This window comes from Phyllobates terribilis, unplaced genomic scaffold (assembly GCF_046119375.1).
Source record: "Phyllobates terribilis strain yellow unplaced genomic scaffold, ASM4611937v1 Scaffold_13__5_contigs__length_258822181, whole genome shotgun sequence".
NCBI lineage: Eukaryota > Metazoa > Chordata > Amphibia > Anura > Dendrobatidae > Phyllobates > Phyllobates terribilis.
Window position 1 is genome coordinate 139,415,330 of NW_027362773.1, and position 23,836 is coordinate 139,439,165.

General features: G+C 44.4%; 1 protein-coding gene across 5 annotated transcripts in view; it reads right to left on the minus strand.

Moving 5' to 3' along the window:
* Positions 1–8,404: 8,404 nt before the first annotated feature.
* The window catches only part of LOC141174076 (dispanin subfamily A member 2b-like), a 32,908-nt gene continuing 17,476 nt past the window's right edge, over positions 8,405–23,836 (minus strand). For 3 of the 5 annotated variants that reach the window (XM_073658724.1, XM_073658723.1, XM_073658722.1), the window contains exons 2-3: positions 11,269–11,571; positions 8,405–10,078 (exon numbers count right to left, since the gene is read on the minus strand). In XM_073658724.1, coding sequence (XP_073514825.1) covers positions 9,866–10,078; positions 11,269–11,511 — 456 coding nt within the window. In that variant the 5' untranslated portion in view covers positions 11,512–11,571 and the 3' untranslated portion in view covers positions 8,405–9,865. The remainder of the gene's footprint in view (positions 10,079–11,268; positions 11,572–23,836) is intronic. The other 2 variants (XM_073658726.1, XM_073658725.1) reach the window with 1 other exon arrangement.

The following is a 23,836-nucleotide window of genomic DNA, read 5'->3' on the forward strand; positions in this document are numbered from 1 at the left end:
TTCCAGCCCAAAACAGTACTCCACCTCCTCCTTGTTAGCGCCGTAGCCGTGTTTGCATGGGGTGTCCATCAACCAGCCATCCTCCACTCCATCCATCTGGACCATCGAGATCATTTCATGCATGATAATGCCCCGTCTCATGCTGCACATAACACATACGCATCTCTGGCTGCTGTGGGCATAAAAGGGGACAAACTTATGGTGTGGCACCCATGCTCCCCTGACCTCAACCCCATTGAGAACCTCTGGAGCGTCATCAAAAGGAGTGTCTATGATGGCGGGAGGCAGTTCACATCTAAGCAACAGCTCTGGGAGGGTATTCTGTCCTCATGCAAAACAATTGAAGCAGAAACCATCCAAAACCTGACAAATTCAATGGACGAGACAGTTCAGAAGCTCCTTTCGAACAAGCGGTCCTATGTGCAAATGTAACATCACCTAGAATAAAGTTTTGAGTTGAAAACTGTTTGATTTCAGTTTGTAATAACCTGCTAATGCTTATAATTTCAAAAATGACCATTTTTTTGTTTTTTATTAAAATGAAAAGGTTGAAAACTCTGCTGTGCATAATAATTTGGAACATGCATTTTGAGTGCAGTTTGAGTTTTTTATTTTTTTAATAATATATTGTTATCATAGGCAGTTTGTACAAAAACCTTTCAATTGTACTCTAATAGTTACTTGACTGGAAAATTACAATGACTGCAATTCATATAGGTAATTTGGGAAAATCTGAGAAAATATTATTTGCATAATAATTTGGAACACAGTGTAAACGCAAACCGGATGGAATAGCATGCCGCTGCAAGATGCTGTGGTAGCCATGCTGGTTTAGTATGCCTTCAATTTTGAATAAATCCCCAACAGTGTCACCAGCAAAGCACCCCCACACAATCACACCTCCTTCTCCATGCTTCACGGTGGGAACCAGGCATGCAGAGTCCATCCGTTCACCTTTTCTGCGTCGCACAAAGACACGGTGGTTAGAACCAAAGATCTCAAATTTGGACTCATCAGACCAAAGCACAGATTTCCACTGGTCTAATGTCCATTCCTTGTGTTCTTTAGCCCAAACAAGTCTCTTCTGCTTGCTGCCTGTCCTTAGCAGTGGTTTCCTAGCAGCTATTTTACCATGAAGGCCTGCTGCACAAAGTCTCCTCTTAAGTTGTTGAAGAGATGTGTCTGCTGCTAGAACTCTATGTGGCATTGACCTGGTCTCTAATCTGAGCTGCTGTTAACCTGCGATTTTTGAGGCTGGTGACTCGAATAAACTTATCTTCAGAAGCGGAGGTGACTCTTGGTCTTCCTTTCCTGGGGCGGTCCTCATGTGAGCCAGTTTCTTTGTAGCGCTTGATGGTTTTTGAAACTGCACTTGGGGACACTTTCAAAGTTTGCCCAATTTTTCGCACTGACTGACCTTCACTTCTTAAAGTAATGATGGCTACTCGTTTTTCTTTACTTAGAATTTGTATTATGGCAAGAAAAAAGCAGCTAACAGTCTATTCAGTAGGACTATCAGCGGTGTATCCACCAGACTTCTGCACAACACAACTGGTGGTCCCAACGCCATTTATAAGGCAAGAAATCCCACTTATTAAACCTGACAGGGCACACCTGTGAAGTGAAAACCATTTTCGGTGACTACCTCTTGAAGCTCATCAAGAGAATGCCAAGAGTGTGCAAAGCAGTCATCTAAGCAAAAGGTGGCTACTTTGAAGAACCTAGAATATAAGACATATTTTCAGTTGTTTCACACTTTTTTGTTAAGTATATACAGTGGTGGCCAAAAGTATAGGCACCCCCGCAATTCTGTTAGATAATACTCAGTTTCTTCCTGAAAATGATTGCAATCACAAATTCTTTGGTCTTATTATCTTCATTTAATTTGCTTGCAAGGAAAAAACACAAAAGAGAATGAAGCAAAAATCAAATCATTGATCATTTCACACAAAACTCCAAAAATGGGCCAGACAAAAGTATTGGCACCCTCAGCCTAATACTTGGTTGCACAACCTTTAGCCAAAATAACTGCGAACAACCGCTTCCGGTAACCATCAATGAGTTTCTTACAATGCTCTGCTGGAATTGTAGACCATTCTTCTTTGGCAAACTGCTCCAGGTCCCTGATATTTGAAGGGTGCCTTCTCCAAACTGCCATTTTGAGATCTCTCCACAGGTGTTCTATGGGATTCAGGTCTGGACTCATTGCTGGCCACCTTAGAAGTCTCCAGTGCTTTCTTTCAAACCATTTTATAGTGCTTTTGGAAGTGTGTTTTGGGTCATTGTCCTGCTGGAAGACCCATGACCTCTGAGGGAGACCCAGCTTTCTCACACTGGGCCCTACATTATGCTGCAAAATTTGTTGGTAGTCTTCAGACTTCATAATGCCATGCACACGGTCAAGCAGTCCAGTGCCAGAGGCAGCAAAGCAAGCCCAAAACATCAGGGGACCTCCGCCATGTTTGACTGTAGGGACCGTGTTCTTTTCTTTGAATGCCTTTTTTTTCCTGTACACTCTATGTTGATGCTTTTTCCCAAAAAGCTCTACTTTTGTCTCATCTGACCAGAGAACATTCTTCCAAAACGTTTTAGGCTCTCTCAGGTAAGTTTTGGCAAACTCCAGCCTGGCTTTTTTATGTCCTCGGGGTAAGAAGTGGGGTCTTCCTGGGTATCCTACCATACAGTCCCTTTTCATTCAGACGCCGACGGATAGTACGGGTTGACACTGTTGTACCCTCGGACTGCAGGGCAGCTTGAACTTGTTTGGATGTTAGTCGAGGTTCTTTATCCACCATCCACACAATCTTGCGTTGAAATCTCTTGTCAATTTTTCTTTTCCGTCCACATCTAGGGAGGTTAGCCACAGTGCCATGGGCTTTGAACTTCTTGATGACACTGCGCACGGAAGACACAGGAACATTCAGGTCTTTGGAGATGGACTTGTAGCCTTGAGATTGCTCATGCTTCCTCACAATTTGGTTTCTCAAGTCAAGTCCTCAGACAGTTCTTTGGTCTTCTTTCTTTTCTCCATGCTCAATGTGGTACACACAAGGACACAGGTTGAGTCAACTTTAATCCATGTTAACTGGCTGCAAGTGTGATTTAGTTATTGCCAACACCTGTTAGGTGCCACAGGTAAGTTACAGGTGCTGTTAATTACAGGAATTAGAGAAGCATCACATGATTTTTCAAACAGTGCCAATACTTTTGTCCACCCTCTTTTTTAGGTTTGGTGTGGAATTATATCCAATTTGGCTTTAGGACAATTCTTTTTATGTTTTTTCATTGAAGACAAATTAAATGAAGATAATAAAAGACCAAAGAATTTGTTATTGCAATCCTTTTCAGGAAGAAACTGAGTATTATCTGACAGAATTGCAGGGGTGCCAATACTTTTGGCCACCACTGTAATTCCACATGTGTTAATTCATAGTTTTGATGCCTTCAGTGTGAATGTACAATGTTCATAGTCATGAAAAAAAAGAAAAATCTTGAAATGAGAAGGTGTGTCCAAACTTTTGGTCTGTACTGTACATGATTTGGTGATGTGAGCTGCCCGGTTCTGAAGGCCATTTTGTAATAATTAACCAAAGAATGGATGTTACTGAAGTGCATTTCCATCAGCCAGCTCTGTTTCCTTGTATTAAAACCGCAGTGTGAAGAGAAGCAAGTAACTTTGTTTCTCCCTGATGTCATTCATCTACATTTACCAGCACTCCATGTAATACTAACATGTTTAAAGGGAATCTGTCAGTAGAATTAACCCTGTTAGGCAGAAGCTTAAGAAAATTACACAGCGATATCTGCGATCCGATGTCTTATTGCATAGAATTCCATGTTTTTCTTAATATGTAAATGAGCTGTTTGGGAGAGCTATGTCCAGCCCATAGATCTTGAGATTGTTTTAAATAAAGAGGGATCGTTACCAGTGTGAGCCATGTAATGACTTGACAGTCTGGTCTCCTGATCTACATGTCTCACACTAGTAATGCCCCCTTTTATTTAAAATGAGCTCTGGAAGCAGATTCTCAGGGAGATTTATGTCCAGGCCATAGATCTTAACAGCTCATCTCCATATTAATGTAAACATGGCTCTGGCCTAGAGCACCAAGAAAAGACCTGCCGACAGGCCCGCCCCGAAGCACGCACATATTAAATGAAAACTTCAAAACTGATTTCGTCACGACAGGTATCATTTTAATTGGTGTAACAGCAGCAACATGACAATGCATGTAGTTTACTTAGCAAAATCCTGCTGACATTCTCTTTAAAATGGAACCTGTCACCACGTTTGACTGCTATAAGACAACCACCAATTTTCAGGCCTGATATATACAGCATTATAGAATGCTGTATAAGCCCCCAATCCAACCTGCAAGACAAGAATGGAGGTGGGTGTTGGATGTAGGTGGTTGGGGTTCTGTGCAGCACTCCCATCTTACCTGCGACTGAACCCTCAGGGGTGCCACACATGCACCCTGCAGTACTTTGCTCTGCCATAGTCAGGGCAGAGAAATGCGCCTGCGCAGGAGCATGATACCTGGGAGAAGGTGTGGATGACGTAAGGATGCATCATCCACACGAAGCAAGAAGGAGGACGATGATCTCAAGAAAGGGAAGAGCCAGACCAAGATAAGCACTGCCCCTCAGACCGGACCGCTCCCCCAGGTGAGTATAATAAAAGGTCCTCGTCTTGCAGGTCGGGTTGGAGACATATATGGCATTCTATAATGCTGTATATATCAGGGCTGAAGGGTGGTGACAGTCTCATATCAGCCAAACTTTGTGACAGGTTCCTTTTAAAGTGTTTGCAAATGACCTAAGATTTTGACACCAATTTTCTGATGTCAGGGGACAACTTGAGGTAATTTACGAGTCCATCATCTTTACAGGCTGCATTGTATGCATGTAAAACACGGCAGCCTGCAAGTCACTGCAAAAAGGGGCAAGATAAGGCAAGGAGAGCACTCTCCTCATGAGTACGCCACACTTGAACTAGGTGTTCAGTGTATTCTTTCAGCATCCTTACTAGCCAAAATGCACATTTCTTGTGTCATTATGTCTGCTGGGAATATAGACCAGAGTTGCCAACTGTCAAAAAAAAAAAAAAAAAAAAAAAAAAAAAAAAAAAAAAAGGGGGTATAAAGCCATGATGTTTTTTGAAGCTGACAAAACATGTACAAATTATGACTAGTTATAATTTTAGTTCACAGTGACTGCAGCTCATGTCTTCAGATCTCATCATGTATTACCGGTATTAAAGCTTTCACTGTATGTAAAAACATTAGCTCTCTTTATTGCACTGTCAAGAAACAAACCAGTTGGCAACCCTGGTACAGATTTTTAGCCATGATATACTTCCCGTACATAAAAAGCAGCATACCAAATAAGGAATATCCATTTTAAGGCAGGATCCCCCTGCTACATTCCAGTGGTTTTAAAAAAAAAAAAAAAAAAAAAAAAAAAAAAAAAAAAGGATTTGCACTACTTTGCTGGCATCCACATTGGCACCCAGTTGCAGCTGGACCCAGGCAATGTGACATTCCTTGGCCGGTAATGGCATACCTATAGTTCTTTGGGCATAGGTGTAAAATGTGAACAGCCCCCCTCCCCACCCCCTTAATGTTGGTCAGATTTAAGGGCCCCTGCAATAATGCCCTCCATCCTGGCATCTATCTTGTAATGTAATAGGTCCCAGCCCCTAGTAATATCCGCATCCTGTAATGTCCCCTTCCTGTAGTAATATCCCCTACCCTGGACAATTATTTAAAAAAGGGGTTGTCCAGGCTCATCACTGAAGTCACAGAATGACTGCAGACTCCGGAATCCTCGCAACACACACGGAGTGTCTTGCTGCTGGTACCAGAGAATCCTCAAAAGGCAGAGCGACCATGCGGCCTCAAGTATGCAATATGCATACTCCTGGCCACATACTGCCTGGATGTCTAGATATGCGCGGCCTCATTCAATACAAGTGAATTGAGCAAGGCCGTGCACGTCTAGTCGGAATGTGGCCGGGAGTATGCATATTGCATACTTGCAGTAACATGACCGCCCGCTCTCAGGCCTAGCACTGGAGAATCCTGACAGTGCACAATGTGAACGCTGTAAAGATTCACAGTTCTGCAGCCAGAGTAACTACAGACTTTTCATGCCAAACCTGGAATCTCCTTTAAAAGGAAACCTGTCAGCAGGATTTAGCCCTATAAACTAAAGGCATGGCTATAATGGCGCTGTGATGCTGACTAATAAGATACCTGATGTGAAGGGATCCGCTCAGTGGTAGTCCTTCGCAACCTTGGGATTTTCCATTTTTGCATTTTCGTTTTTTGCTCCCCTTGTTCCCAGAGCCATAGCGTTTTAATTTTTTGGTCAATATGGCCGTGTGAGGGATTATTTTTTGCGGGACGAGTTGTACTTTTCAACGCCATTACTAGTTTTACCATATCGTGTACGGGAAAAAAAAAAAAATTCCAAGTGCGGTGAAATTGCAAAAAAAAAAAGTGCAATACCAGTTTTTTTTTTTTTTTTTTTTTTTTTTTTTTTAAACCACGTTAACTGAATGCTAAAACTGACCTGCCATTATTATTCTCCAGGTCATTACGAGTTCGTAGACACCAAACATGTATAGGTTCTTTTTTATTTAAGTGGTGAAAAAAAATTCCAAAGTTTGCTAAAAAAAAAAAAAAAAAAAAAAAAAAAAAAAACAACACCATTTTCCAAGACCCATAGTGAATCCATTTTTTGGGATCTGGGGCCGGGTGAGGGCTTATTTTTTGCATGCCGAGCTGAAGTTTTTATTGATACTGTTTTGGGGTAGATCCGATGTTTTGATCGCCCGTTACTGCAATATTGCGGCAACCAAAAAACGTAATTCTGACGTTTAGAATTTTTTTCTCGTTACGCCGTTTACGATCGGATTAATTTTTTTTTAATATTGATAGATTGGGTGATTCTGAACGTGGCGATACCAAATATGTGTATGCGTTTTTTTTAATTATTTTATTTTGAATGGGGCGAAAGGTGGATGATTTAAACTTTGGTTTTTAAAAATAAATTTTTAAAAAATATAAAAAAAATTTTTCACTTTTTGCTTGCTTCTATAGTCTCCATAGGAGACTAGAAGCAGCACTTGTCTGATCGCCTCTGCTACATAGAGGTGATCAGCAGATCACCTCTATGTAGCAGAAATGCTCCTGTGCTATGAGCACCGACCACTAGGTGGCGCTCATAGCGATCAGCTCATGACAACCACTGGGGTCTGCTGCAGACCCAGGGTTGTCATGCCCACCTATCAGTGACCCACAATCACGTGACGGGGTAAGTGACGTGCTTGCGGCATTTAACATGTTAACAGCCGCGGGTGGATTGCGATTCCACCCGCAGCTGTTGTGGGCACATGTCAGCTGTAAGAATCAGCTGACATGTGCCCGGTTCAGTGTGGGCTCAGCAGCAGAACCCTCACTGGACTGGGGGTTACATACTGTGTGTACAAATACGGCACAGGCTGTAAAGGGGTTAATACTCTCCATATGCAGTTTTCAGAAAATTAAGTCTTGTGTGCTTCGGGGTGGGAAGTGGGGGCAGGGTCTTGTTCTCCACCACCCAATCCCACCCCCTACCAGCCTCCTCTGTTTGTTGTGCAGGTCACTGATTATTTAGTGACCTGCCAGCTTTTTAAAGATTTAGCTCCACCACAATCATTGTGTGGGCGGCACGTGCTCGAAACTTCAATAACATGGCGCCGGAAGCGGTGCATACGCAGATCAAGGTCTCCGCTCAGTTCAGAGCAGAAATCTCAATCTGCACATGCGCCAGCTTCGGCTACTTTTATTGAAATCCTGCACATGCCTTTTATTTTAAAGGGCTAAATCCTGATCACAGGTTTCCTTTAAGAAATGTATAAAAGTCTGATGGTATAAACACATACCAAACATTACCTTGATAATGTATTTATTATGCTTTTCTTATATAGCGCCATGAATTCTGCAGCACTTTACAGATATCATTATGATCCATTGGGGCTCACAATCTAACTTTCCCATCAGTAGGTCTTTGAAGTGTTGGGAGTAAACCCCCAAAAACACAGGGAGAACATAAGGGGAGAGAAAAAAAAAACGCATGCACACTGCTCCTGGTGGGATTTGAATCCAAGACCCCAGAGCTGCAAAGTAACAATGCTAACCACTGAGCATTATAATCCATGATACATCAAACCCTAAAATTGACATTTACTACATCTCAACTTCAGTCACTTACTGGTATGGAGGGCATCAGCCCAATGCAATGAAGCTGCCAAGAATCAGATCATATATGATAGATATTTAACTTCTATTATAATATTTGTCCTCCTATTTATGCGAGAAATTATCCAATATTTCATAAGAAAAAAAAATAAATAAACTTTTGTATATGAATCTTTTTTATTTGACTGAACAGTGCTCATCATTTCAAATAGTTTATAAGATTAACTTCCTTTAACTGTAATACACCCAGAAAAGCATGTGAACAATCAGTGGAGCAAATCAACATTGCAAACCGTGGTAATCAGACCGGAAAAAGCAAAAAACAATGTACAGCAAATATCGCCAGACAAAGACTATTCTCTCTTCATGTACATACACTTCCATTATGACTCACTTATCAGAAAATACAGATGGCTTAATTCACATGTATGATCTTGGCACATTCATTGATCGGTGTAACAAGCTCAGACATTAGATTGATACAAAATTATACATTCCCATAAAAAATAAAAAAAAGCGATTAAAAAATAATCAGTAATTTATAAAAAAAATATATAGAATCTGTGTATAAATGGGAAAGTGGTTGCATCTAGTATATGAATAACTGCAAGTAGTACGTTTTAGGTGCCACCGTGTAATGGCAACGAAGGCACAGTAGGGTTGTGCCCATCCGTGGATCTGGGGAAAGGTGCCGCCAAAAGGGAAAAAGGTTATGTTAATTTACATATTGCCAGTATATTCTATGTGAAATATATCTTAAAAAGGGAATCTGTCAGCAGATTTTTGATATGTAATCTGAGAGCAGCATGATGTAGGGTCTGATTCCAGTGATGGATCAGTTACTAGAATGTGTTGCTGTTTCAATAAAATCAGTGTTTTAAAATCAGCAGGAGATCACAACAGGACTAGGTGCCTTGTGCCTACTAGTCAACTACAAACCCCACCCCCACCATTGATTGGCAGTTGCCAATCAGTAGTATGGGCGGGGTTATACAGGGCACAGAATTTTTAAGTAGTGCTAGATCCGACTAGAGAAAACTGAGTGCATCAATGACAGCAAGCAGCCCAGTAAGTGATACATCACTGGAATCAGGGTCTCAGCCCCTACATCATGCTGCTGTCAGATTACATAGCAAAAAGCTGATGACTTTGCTTTTAGTTATTGCAGTGAGGAATGGAAGGGAATGTCATAGCAGGCACTAGATATATTGAGAAAAGCATTGCAATGTTCTAAAGAAAAGCAAACAGGCTATGCTAGATCTGTGCATGTAAAGCTGATACCATACCACGTTCATAAGAAATCATGATAGAAAGCATCTTTGGCTCAATTAAAAGCAATGAATTGAATTAGCATTTACAGTAACTTATTTGCCCATAGTGTAATGTTTCCCCTCTGTGTGGAATACATTCCCAAAAATTAAACTCCAGAAAAAAAAAAAAAAAAAACACCCACACAGCAACCCTAACCTACATGCGAGAAACAAGAAAGTAAAGACTACTTAAAAAAAAGTGTTAAAAAAAAAACACTGTGCCCCTTTTTCCCCCCTAGTTACAACGAGAAAAGAGTAAGAAAAAAGGTTAAAGGCAAACGGTGCTCATCACTTCTGGAAGGTTTTGCATCACTTTCCAAATCCGTATTCATTTTTTTCCCTTTCCCTTTCTTGCATTTGTTGAAAGGCTTGAACAACGTATTGCATTTGTATGACGAAGATGACGATTGCAATAATCGTAAACAGGATGGACAGGACAGTGGAGGCAATGTTTAGAGACCGGGCGGTGGAACCATAGCTGACGGCACCGCTCCTATCCCCATGCAATTTTCGGTCTCTGGACTGTAAAAAATAAAGAAAAATTAGTAAATAATTAGGAAGACCTATACTGTCATTGGCACAAAATTCAAGCATAATATTAAAGAAAAAAAAAAAAGCTAGACTGTCGACATAATAAGTCCAGATTAGATCAACGTTTCCTGTTCACAGAAATTTAAGAGCTTCAGCGCAGCTTCACCCCCTCCTCAACTCCCCTAGCCAAAGAATTAATTTCCTTGAAAGTAGTGCACACGTTTCCAGACAACCAGTGAGACTATCCATATGGAGGATACGGAGCTCACAAACGAGGGAAAGGGTCAAATATTTAAACAATTTATCTGAAATAAATTTAAAAAAATATATTTTTAAGATTAAAACACTAATTCGACAGCATTCGAGATGCAGCGTGACTTAAATTTGTCAGAACTAATTTTTTTTACTCTTACGCAGGTTTATAACTTTTCCCTCCCCCCCATTTTAGGAGTTTGTTATTTAAATGTTTTGGAGTTATATCGGTTGTGCGTGACAATTTTTGGGTAATTGACATCCCTTGATTCTTTGTCTGCTTACAGCGTGTCCAGCATTCAGCAAAAAAAAAAAAAAAAAGAGAACAAAAGTCTAGCACAACAAGTTTAACCAGTCTTCTCTGCCCCCCACCCCCTTTAAAGCTCTGTAAATTTATGCCTCTCTGTTTAGAAACTCGATGATTGGACTGAAAGTCCCAGTCGTTGGCCTCTTTGGAAGTTAAAGTTCAGCATCTGGAAATAATTAACGTAACCACATAGGAACAGAGAAAATAGTTTAGCTGTAAGGATTTTGTACAGTTCTTACTTTTCCTTTTCGAGTCCCTTTATAACAAAACATGTGGCACTAACCATGCGATGTACAATTGCATTTGTGGATATCAGGTTTTATGTGAAAAATTGCACACAAAAAAAAAAAAAAAAAGTTTAAAAGGATTCCTCTGGTATTATCTGTGAAGGGGAGCTACAACAAGATTGCGTAGATACAGAAGGGAGTGTGGGAGTAAGGCACAGCCAGATAATGCTCTATATCAGCCACGCCAAGTTATCTGCATAAAGGGGATGCAAAAACAACAACAATGCAAAAATCCATTTATTTTTTTTTTTTTTAAAAAAGGACAAAGGATAAATCTCATCGGTGGAGGAAACCATTTTGGACAGTTTCAGTACAGATTAAGAGAATAGTCTTACCTTGATGGAGAACACAAAGGCAAGTAGTCCCAGGCAGCAGAAATTCATGTACATGGTGTTGAAAAGGGACCAGATGATGTGATCCCGAACAGGAGGGCTATCGGGCACGATTGTCACCACGGTGGACTGTACAGTCTGGGGAGGATAACTTCCAAACTCCATTTCTTCCTTTAGGGGTTGATAGGCTTGGGCATCATAACGAGGAGGATCATTAAGTTCCCGTTCAAAGTTACGATTTTCCATGATTTTTGAAATGCAGATCAAGGAGTCTTCTCAGGGAGATTGTTGAGGAACGTATCTGCACTAGAGGGGAAAGAACAGTGAGCTGTTTTATGATGGGAGTGGAAGGAGGAGCCTGGTGTTCCAAATAATAGTATTAGTTTCATTTCCCCTCTACATACCCTTAGGAACAGTTTCACTTTAAAGAAAAATGAAGGAGTTGGCTGAAGAATGAGTGATAAACATTTACTGGAAATGGACAAGAAGTCCACCTCATACCTCATATCTGGCAAAAAGATCAATTGCCCTTTCGCCTTCACCACTCAAACCCTACTTCATACACCAGGGAATAAGTAATACAGCATTAATATTTGAGAATTACATCTTACTTGATGTTGACATTACTGCCCCAATTCGTCAAGAAATGCATTTTTCTTGCCCGTCTTGATGAGGGGGCGTGCTGGAGCCAGACACACCAGATTCATGAAGCAGTGCACATCTCCATAAATCTGAAGCATCTGATGAGATGCGTGCACCTCTGTGCGCCATGCCAGGAATAATAAACTAGTCCTGGACTAGGGTAAGATTTCTGAGATATGGAACTCCACATGTCGGCATGAACTAGACGAGCTGAGACATCACGCCATTGCCATGCTGCTGTCATGCGTAAACTCCACCCAGTTCTACCCATTTTGGCATAGCTGAGTGAAACTGGTGTGAAAACGCCAACGTTTTTTTGTACAACTCCAAGTTGCAACTTACACCAGAATTCTGGTAAATTGACTCAAGGAATCGTGGGCTTGTGTTCACTGTATATCACTTATGTACATACATTATTTCAGCCTTGTGAGAGCACTTTAAAGGATTGCCCAGTTACACCAGATTGATCACCCATCTATTCTGTGTGTAGTAGCTGCTGCCGCGTACTGCAAAAGGTCTCCTATTCTTTGAAGGCAGCAACCACTACACACTACTAAGTCACAAAAAAAATATTTTTGCGCAACATGACGCTGCGCAAAAATTTTGCAACTTCTGGTGTTTTCAGCTCTGACAAATTGGGCAGAGATGGGGTGGAGAATGATGAGTGGTGGCATTTCTTATGCCACAAATCTTACTTAAGTCATTGACTAGCATAAGATTTTCGGCAAGACGCACACCACTTCACACCTCACCTGATCCATTAAGAGGCATGTGCATGGTATTTGATCTTTCCAAGGGGGGGGGATTGGGGGGGGGGGGGGGGAGAAGGCCAAGTAATACGAAAATATGAACTTTTTCCCTGCAAGTGCACAAGCTTCATCGTTAAAACCAAGAACTGTGCAAATAGTGTAACAAATTAAAAGGGTTGTCCAGGTTTGTGATGAAAGTCAGCAGTCACTGCAGCCTTCTGAATCCTTACAGCACACACACTGTCAAGATTCTCTGGTGCAGAGGATGAGAGCGGACGGTCATGAGACCGCAAATATGCGATATGTATACACCCATGGCCTTGCTCAATATAGCTGAATTGATAGAGGTCTTGCATGTGTGGTGCCTCTGAGGGTTCAGTCGCCACAGGGGTACTGCACCTCACCCAGAGGTGTGGCATCTCCTCTCAGGTAAGGATGGAGTACTGCCCGGGACCCCAACACCTGCACTCTGCACTATACTAGGAGCTCGGGAGGCAGGCTCGGCCCGTCATGCCCAAGGCTGAGCGAGGAGTGGGAGCATGGGAGGAAGGCTCCAGTAACAGAGGGGATCCTAGGGGGTACGGTGAGTGCAGGATGGCACCCATACGCCCAAATCTGCCAGGCATCAGAGGGATCAGGCCGTAAGAAGGGAACCGGTCCCTGAACTAGCCGAGTTACTTTAAGTCTCAGCTAGAAAACCGGAGGCTTCTGCACTTTTAAGGTGCAGTTGCCACATCCGCACCTAAGCCGCCGAAAAGGGCACCAAGCCAGGTCCGGGAACTCCAGGTTGCCCAGAGGGATCTCAAGGTACCTGATCGGGACTTTGTGTGGCGGGGCGCAAGGCAGGAGGGAGAGATCCAGCACGGGAAGTCTGCTAAGAAAGGAACATACAGAGTCCCGTTAAGTGCTCTTTAGAAACTTGAGGGAGTGCTGAACCCCTGCCTGGTAAACGTAGCGCGACGTGGGAGACTGTCAGCTACCTAGTGCTACCTGAGGAACCTAAATAACTGAGTAAACTCGGATGACTGCACCCCACTGCTTCTGTCAGTTATTTCTACCACGCTATCGTGCCTACACTATAACCCCCAGCATCACCACCTGCACCTACACTGCCCTGGAGCTGTGCTCTGCCTGGAGAGCCGCACCAACCCAGCTGCCCCAGAGGTCTGCAGCAGCACCGGTACCCATTACCGGGAACCACAGGTGGCGTCACGAGACAAAACCGTTTATCATCCCTTCAAGCGACAACCCCTTTTTAAGAGTGACCCCAGGGTACGGGCCCGGGAGCCGACCTCCATGACATCCCAAGAAGGTAAAGGCCCGGGTACCGAGTCCCCCATATTCCCCTGGGCGAGTCACATGTCTAGTCAGAATGTGGCCATAAGAATGCATATCGCATACTTGCAGTCACACAACTGCCTGCTCTCACTATCGGCAAAGGAGAATCCCAACAGCCTGTGGTGTGCACGCAGTGAGGATTCAGCCTAACTATTCATTTAAACAAGCACATGGAACCTAAAAAGATAAAAATGTGGATGCAATCAAAGTCCTTTCAAACCCGACAGTGTTCCCCATTGGTTTTTTTTTTGTTCTTTATTGCGCTCTCTGGCCATTATAAAACTACAGTAGCAGGCAAGGTTATGTTAATGGGGTTTCTCCTTGAGCACAATAGGTTACCATTGGCCACCCCGGAATGTTTCGGTCAATTTATTTATAGAAAAACTTAGTCTGCTGAGCTAAAAAAAATTTATTTCTATAGCGCCAACATATCCTGCAGCACTTTACATTTCAGAGGGGACTTGTACAGACAATAAAGACATAACAGAGTAATACAACTCAGATACCATGAAGAGGGAGTCCTGCTTGCAAGCTACAATGAGCAAATAGGGGAGACATGAAAGGTAAAAAAAAAAAAATAAAAAAAGTGTATTGTATGGTTCGTCCAAAATAATAAAACTAGCTACTGAACCCGTTCTATGCCCGGGTGGAGAGTATTTTTATTGGTATATTCTCCCCCATCCTGGCAAATGCTCCCCCATCCTGCTCACCTATCCGGAGGCGGAGTGTGGCACGTGCCCATACCGGGCTTCACTAAAATGGTGCCGGATAGCGACCTATGCGCAGATTCCGACGCCACACTCCTCCCCCGGCCCGAACAGAGGCACCGCGGCAACACTCCTCCCGGTCAGGTATGTACTTATGGTGCCGGAGATCGCAGTATGCGTTCAGTGCCTGTGCACACCACGATCTCCAGTGCGTACACTCCTCTTACCCATAATGACTGGATGCGTTCTGTCTGGAGCCAGACTGCGCAGGTGCATCGCGCTTGAGCGGTCTTTAGAGGCTTCGGACAGACGGACACATCCCTGATTATATTATAGATGTCCCCCAATTCTGTCAATATCCCCCCCCCCCCCTCCCTGGCCCCCCTCAACCCCATCACACAAAATAAATAAAATGTATATAAAACTTCTACTCACATTTCTTCCATGTGCTCCAGTGCTGCGTCCCGGTCTGCCGGACTAGCACTCCGGAGGCTGGAGGGGGTGGGGGGGCAGAGTATGCGCGTGCCCATACCGCGCTGTCCGGCGTGATTTTGTTGAAGACACACTGCAAATGTGTCTTCACTAAAATGGCGCCGGATAGCACGCTATGCACATGCGCCGATTCAGACGCCACACTCCTCCCCATCAGGTATGTACTTATGGCACCGGAGATCACGGTTTGCGTTCAGTGTCTACGCATACCGCGATCTCAGGTGCCATATACTCATCTTACCTGTAACGGCTGGATGCATTCTTCTGTCTGGAGCCAGACTGCACAGGCGCGTCGTGCTTACGCAGTCTATAGAGGCTTCAGACAGAAGGACACATCCCCGATTATATTATAGCTAGGGTATTCACATATGCTGCATGAACCGGTCACCAGTCAGTATCTGTACGGCACAGACACAGTGATATTAAGTGCATAGAAGGAGTGTAAACAGATGTTATAAGAGACTAGATAGGAAAGAAAATTTTGGAAGGGCAAAATGAGAACAGTTACAAAAGGGAGATAAGGCAATGGGCCAGTAAAACAGTGCTTTTTAGGCACGCTTAAAACAGAGTATTGGGTTTAAATCAAAGTGTCCTAGGTAGCGCATTCCAGAGAATTGGTGCAGCTCACGAGAAAAGTCTTACGAGATTGGCATGGGAGGTTCAGATTATTGAGGACGTTAGTCTTTGGTCATTAGACTAGAGGGCATAGATAGGGCGATGGACTAGGGAGGACATGTAGGGCGGTGCTGAAATGTGGAGAGCTTTGTGGTGAGGGTGATAAGTTTATATTGGACTCCATAGTGAATGGGCAACGACTGGCACACGGTGAGGAATCGGTGTAGAGGTTGGAGAGGAATAGGATCCTGGCTGCTGCATTCAAGGTGGATGGATGGGAGAGTTTAGTAAGAGGGAGACCAATTAATAAAGAGCAGCAATAGTATGAAAATGAATAAGTTTTTGCAGGGTCAAAAAGGTAAGAAGAGGTCAAATTCTAGAAATGTTTTAGAGGTGCAGGTGACATAAGCAAGCGAGTGAAGGAAAGATCAGTCAAATATAATCCCGTGACAGCGGACTTGCTGCTGGGAGTAATGGTAGAACCACACATGGAAACAACAATACATTTCTAGTTGGATAATACTACCACTACATATATTAGGATAGGATCTTGGAATACCCCTTTAACACAAGTTCAGTTTTAGATAGGAGGACATGATATTCAAGACAACAGAAAGACAAAAGTTCTACATATAAAAGTAAAAATACAAGAAAGTCACCTAACCCATAAGAATATCAAAGGCACAGAAACTTGTAGTGCCACAAGGGAAATAAAGGAAGAAATTCCAGCATCAGAACCTTCAGTTAAACATGAATTTATTCTGAAATATTAAAGTCGCAACATCAATACCATAGACAATGTAAGAAAACCTAGTAAAACGCGTTTCAGAGAATTGTCTTTAGATAGCAAATTCATGGTTTCTAACTGAAGATTCTGATGCTTGGATTTTTCCTACTTCTCTTCTACATATGAAAGGGTACCATTACTATCCGCTGAGGCGGATGTAGATATGCAGCACAGGGATTGGATAACTCCCCACGGGAAGAGTGTAGCCTCAGGGCAGTGTAGGTGAATACTGGGGGTGGTGGTGCAGGGCGTCCCAGTACTGTTAGTGCTGGCGTGGTAAGAAACACAGTGACAACGTGTTGCAGTCCAGGGTTTTTTACTCAGTTGGTATACTCCAAGCCACTTCTGTACAGGTAGTGACTACCCAAGCCGTGCTGCGTCCACCAGGTGAGGGGCTCGGTCAACCCCCTGGCAATTCAGGAGTATGGCACAGAGCTCCCTTCTATCCTTCCTCTGGCCGTGCCCCACCAGTGACCAAACTTCTGTCCGGCTGCCTCGTGCCTTCTCTGGGAGAACTTGGCGCCAGCTTCCCTGGCCCTATGTAGTGCCTTCCTAGTAGGTTTAGTGAGGGGTCGCACCAATAGATGATCACGACCTCCGGTTCTTGGCTAAGGATTATTTGCCTCCACCAACTTGGGATCCGGTACCCTTTTCTTGCCTGACCAGTCACCCGTAATCTCCTGGGTCCTTGGGGTCCTTTTCTACCTTCGTGTTTCTGGGCCTTTCTATTCTTTTGGTTCCTTCTCTTTCTATTCTGTTCCTTACTCTTTTCTCTCTCTCGCTCTGCCCGTGTCCTAGGCCTGGCTCTGGAGCAGAACTCCAGTGGAGCCTCTGCTCCCCTTCTCCTCCACTCTCACTTCCTCCTCACAGACTCGACTTCTCTTAGAACTAAGATGGTGCCCACCTTTTATACCTCCTCCTCAGTGTATGAGCTCAGGTGACCAGCACCCAATGAGCTACCTATGCTCAGAAACCAGCCCCTATCTGCTCCCACATCACTAGGGTTCCCCCCCCTCCCCACTCCAGCCAGGGACTTAGTCAGTCGTGCCTGCATACTAATGGGAGCACCGTAGAGCTGTCCCCCGGAAATGAGGAGTGTATATGTGTGCAGCTAACTGAGCCCTGGTCCATACTCCATCCTTTCCCGGGAGTGGAATACCACACCTCTGGTTGGAGGTGCAATACCCCTGTAGCGGCCGGACCCTCGGGGCGCTACACATGCTTCACCCCTTCCCTGTGCAAGACCCATAAAAATCACCCCTTTACTTATGCAAGCTCCCTACAACCTGCAGAACCGTGCATGCAGCTTCTGCCCATTCCCTGTGCAAAAACAAACAACATGCAACCCTTCATGTAGTAACTTGATCCACTTTTTATGCCCCCAAATCACAGTATCAGACCAGTTACACTTAGACCTATATACAGTATATAAAACTAAAATACTTTACATAATTCCTGTCTCCACACAGACTCATTATGCAGCTCCTCAGGATCTGTAGTGATTCATCACCTCATCTCCAGCAGCCTCAGCAACACCAATCTGCTTCCTGGCACCAGGTCCACACTGAACAGGAGGAGGCGCCGCCCCTTCCAATCACCTCCAGCAGCAACTCCATTATTACAAGCTACCCAGCGCTGATACCAGGAAGAGCGTTGTCCCAGACGGCCAACAGACCCCCTGTTTGTCCAGGGCCCCAACACTTGCCCGGGTGGTGGCGCTGGTCCTGCCCTGAGCAGGCTCGTTAAAAAGAAGATACTGACTTTTAGGATCGCCCCTTTCAATAGGGGGTACTAGCATTCTAGTCCTTTTCCTCTCTGAAGAGACAATTTACCTTACAACTATAACCCTGCATGGTCTAATCAAAGCCCACAATTTTCCCTGTAAAGTAAACTTGTAGCGCCCCGAGGGTTTGGCCGCTACAGGGGTATTGCACCTCTGCCAGAGGTGTGATATTCCACTCCCAGGTGAGGACGGAATGTGGACCAGGGCTCAGGTAGCTGCATACAGCACACTCACCCCATTTCTGGGGGACAGCTCAACGGTGCTCCCATTAGTACAGTAATGCAGGCACAACAGAATATGTCCCTGGCTGGAGTGGGGAGGAATACCCAGCAGATAGGGGTTGGGTTCGGAGTGTAGGTAGGAGCTCATTGGTTGCTGGTCACCTGAGCTCACACACTTTGGGGGGGGTATATAAGGTGGGCACCATCTTCGTTCTAGGTCTCGTCAGTTGAGTCAGAGAAGAAGCAGAGTGAAGATGTGACAGGGAGCTGTGGCTCAGCCTCGGCCCAGCTCCACGAGGCAGGCCAAGGGTGAAGGCCGGAGCCACGTGAAAGGAACAGAAACAGGAAGAGAAGTATCCAAAGTGTGGAAAGGCTCAGAAACAAGAAGGTGGAAGGGACCCTAAGAGAATCTCGGGTGAAGGGTCAGGCAGATTAAGGGTACCGGATCCCAAGTTGGTGGAGGAGAAACAACCCTCAGCCAAAGACCAGAGGTCATGATCATTTATTGATGCGACACCTCATCAAACCTGCTAGGAAGGCACCATATAGGACAGCGGGGAACGGGGCCCACGTTTTCCCCTTCAGATCTGCGGCAGCTGGACAAAAGTGGGTCACTGGTGAGGCAGGCCCGAGAAAGGAAAGAAGGGGGTCCTGTGCCATATTCCTGAACTGCCTGGGGGTTGACCGAGCCCCTCACCTGGTGGACGCAGCACGGCTCGGGCGGTCATTGCTGACAGAAGTGACTGAGTAAAAGACCCTGGACTGCAACACGTTGTCTGTGTGTTCCTTGCTCCTCCAGCACTATCAGTACTGGGACTCCCTGCACCATCACCCCCACCATCCACTACACTGCCCTGGGGCTGCACTCCTCCCGTGGGGAGTTACACTACCTCAGCTGCATACACCATCAGCCCCAGCGGTCTGCCTTGCAGCGGCGGTTCATAATAGCCGCAATCCACGGGTGGCGTAGTCGGACATTACCTAAAACTTATCAAGGACTGCCACTGGTCTGACCACCCTGAGCCACGGACCGGGTTGCCACTACTACCCCCATAGTCTCCCTATTGTCCGGTTCCGAGTGCCCCACGGCCCAGGGAGCGAGTCAAACTCACATGGCAAATATTAGAATGCAGAATTTTCTGAAAATATATATATCTCATTCAGTGACCCGGCTTGCCAACTCTTCTTCTGGAGTGTCCTGGGAATAAGAATTGGCAGATCTTCCAGAGAGACAACACTTTCACCTCTTATCTACATCCTCAGAGGCCTCCTGCCTACAAGGGGTTAAGGGCTCTCAGAAGACCTCAGGCTGCTTGAGGCCTTCACTTCACCGTGCCAGGCAACAGAGAAAGGGGAATTTTAACTGTATTTTTCTCATTGGCACAAGAAGAACAATACGGAAAGGGAGAAAGTACAATGTACTTTGTGAAGGTACAAATGAGGGACAATTCTGTTTGGGAGTGGAAATAATCACACTATTACTATGGGAGCACAAAGAGGAGATATTATTGCGTGCAACACAAAAGGAACATTTATGTGGAGGCGTGTAAAACCACAAAAAGGTGTACTGTTACAGTTGGGGGGCATGAGTACTGTGTGTGAGAGCCAGAAAGAGGATACTATGTTGGGCATTAATATATGGCGACTTTTTAGTGTTTGTGTCTTTATATCGGTTATTCTGTAGCTCATTGCCAAGACTAGTGGTCAGAGTTACTGTCCAGCAGTAGTGACCACACATACGCATTGCTTACATCTACATCTACATCTACATCCAGTTGAGCTTTTAAACATTGTGGCCAGGATCGCTGAAGCCCACTGTTAGCTCCTGATCTCACCCGCCACCTTTTATTCAACACCATGCCTCCAGTGCTGCAGAGGCCAGACTACTGCTGGCCTGAACTGTCACTCAAGCAGGCGTGCTTGCATACCACAGCAACCAGGAACATGGGAGACTTTGTAGAGGTCACTCCAGCTTCAGAGAATGAGAACAACCTTTAAAAAAAAAAAAAAAATTCTGCATATATATTTGGTATTCTATTTCCTGAACAGCCCCATTTAAAAAGAAGATGTCCAGTACTTTTTACTATGGCCCAAAAGTCCCCCAATGTATTTACCCTGTTCGTATAAGGGTTTTTGGAAATACCTTTCATTGTCCTTTTGGGATGTGAGTGGTGCTATGGCTGGTCGCTCACAGGCATCACGTGACCCCCGGCTTCAGCCGGCTCCGACATCCGCTGAGGTCACGTCAAGTTCCAGTTGCAGCCGAGTGTGACTCAGTGCTGCATTTCATGGTGAGAGTTGGGCTGTGGGTGAGGTTACCCCGCGAGTCACACCCAGCATCCACCGCATGCTTTGCGACATGCAGAAGTAGTGCTGTTGCTTTAAAAAGCATCCAGCAACTATTAGAAGTAACACGAGCACATGAGACAGGAAATGTTGTGCTCCAGAAGCATCCAGCCGCTAGAGGGGTTAACACAGTCACAGGAGAAGGGGAGTGTTTTAGCAGAGCCCCAGGGGGATTGTGGGGGAAGTTGTTTACGGTCTGGCTTGCGCCGAAGAGAAAGGTGGTGTGCGTGTTCTGTATCTCATAGAAGCACCCCTGCAGGGAAAAGGATTCAAGTCAGAAGTGAAGCTAAAACACAGGTCAGGTAGAGTTCTTGAACTAACAGTGCAGAGTATTGTCAGGCAGAAAGATAAGGACTGGAAGAAATGGTGTCACAGGGATCATCTCCCTCAGCAAACCCTCCTCCATCTCACTGTGCTGTAAAGAATGCTGTGTTCATTAATGTGCCTTTGCATTAGAACTGTGCTGTCCTGTACTACTGGGAAGACTGAACTGCTGCTAAGGAAACTGTACTGTTTGTCACTGGAGCCTGTTGCTCATAAGACAACTTGCACTGGCTGTGCGGCTTCTTATTAAATGCTACCATTTATGAGGACTCTTGTCAAGTGTGTGGTCAGCAAGTGAAACAACCTACGTGTCTGTGCCTGAGAGAAGCTGCAGCACATGGTCTATGGTCGCCCTGAGTAACGGTTCCCTCAGGATTCCAAAAAAAATGAATGTAACCTGTATTGCCCCTATCTGAACCTAGCGGCGTGCGTGTAACACTTTCCCTCTCCTCATTCATTGGGAAAGTGCGCGTTGGATGCTGGGTGTGATGCGCGGGATAACCCCGCCCACAGCCCAGCATTCACAGCAGGGACCGCGTCACTGATGTCATGCCTCACTTGACGTGACATCAGCGGAAGGAAGAGCCGGCTGCAGCAGTGTATCATGTGATGCCAGTGAGCGGCCAGCTATAGCGCCGCTCACAGGCCAGAAGTACAACAAAATTTATTTACAAAAACCCTTACCTAAACAGGGTAAATACATTGGGGGACATTTGGGCCATAGTAAAAAGTACTGGACAATTCCTTTAAGTATGTGCTCTATGGAGAATATTAACCAGATTGTATATCTGAGGTGTACCCTGAACCACTATTTAACTTATATAGCACCATTAATTTCATAGCATTTTACAGACATCACTGTCCCCATTAGGGCTCACAATCTAGATTCCCTATCAGTAGGGAGTGCGGGAAGAACCAATGCAAATGTAAGGAGACCAGACACTGTGGAATCTGAACAGCATGGAGACATGGCAGAGGGAAGGAGTTTGATTAAGCCTCTGGTGACAGCATTGTCAGCGAAACAATCTGAGGAGAAAAAACAGCATGTGTGCAAGTTCTGAGGTGATTCTAGCAACAGACGGGGTCCACCAGATGCCAGAGAAACATCACAAAAGTAGAGAGAGTTACAGGGGAAATGGACAGCGAGCTGTGATAGGAACAAAGTATTGCCAAAGCTTTAAAAGACTGCCCCTCACCCAGTATAGTTAATGACAATCTAGTTCCCCTTCCCTCCAGTAGAATTTTTTTAAACTACCAGCCCCTGAATTTGTGCATTTTGAGAATTTATTGTTATGTGATTTACTGCCAGACACTAAAGAAATTGTTACCATCTAATAAGTGTTATACAATTAACATTAGTTAAATTAAAGAAATATACTTTGATCCGCCTGTATCTCCGCTGCTGCATTCTGATACCTGTTTATACAAACACAGGGAGAACAAACAAACTCCTTGCAGATGTTGTCCTTGGTGGGATCTGGACCCAGCACTGCAAAGCAATAGTGCTAAACATAGTGAACCTGCACTAAATACCAGTGTTTTGCATATTTGAAATCCAAAAATACAGCTTGCTTAATTCATGAACACTGCAAAAGGAGTTAAAAGCTCCCCCGAGCAGGTACAGACTAAGGCCAGTGAAGAGGATATTGATGAAGGAGGGAAAATCTGAAGAGCCAAAGATCAGTAGCCAAGTAACAAAAGGGGTATAGTGCTTCCCACCTTTATTGGCACCCCTTTATTTTTTTAATAGACTGGTACATTTCCATTTAGTTTTGAAGATATTGTACAAAAGTTATATCCTCAGGATTTTTCAATTAGTGGTCCAAAGTAATGCAATTTCAATGTTTTATTGTTGGAAAATGGAAGTTGAAAAACAAAGGGAAAAAAACAAAAAAAACCCTGAATAAACAGCATGTGCAGCAATAAAGGCACCCCCTAATTAATACTTGGTTGCACACCCTTTAACATTGATGATAGCCTCCCAACGTTTCTTGTAGCCATCTATAAGCTTTTTGCACTTCTCAGCTGGGATTTTCTCCCACTCTTCCTTTGCAGTTTGTTCAAGCTCTTGAAAGTTTAGTGTTCTTTTTCCCCCCCAATGGCAGATTTCGGATCACCACTAAGATTTTCAATGGGATTGAGGTCAGGACTAGTGTTGAGCGAGTATGTTCTGTTCCGAGCATTTACAGCTGCTCAGTGATTAGGTTAAATCGCTCCCGTGTGCATGATTTGCAACTGTTTGACAGCTTTATTACAAGTGAGGAATGTCTAACAGTTGCAAATCATGCACACGGGAGCGATTTAACCTAATCACCGAGCAGCTGTAAATACTCGGAGCTCGGCCCGAGCATACTCGGCGAAAGGGTTAACAGAACATACTCGCTCAACACTAGTCAGGACTCATTGCTGGCCATTGTAAAACAGTCCATTTCTTCCTTTTTCAACCATTCCTGTGTATTTTGGATCATTGTCTTGCTGGAGGACCCATGATCGTCGACTCAAACTAAGTTTTCTTACACTGGGTAGGACATTACAGTACAGACCAAAATTTTGGACACACCTTCTCA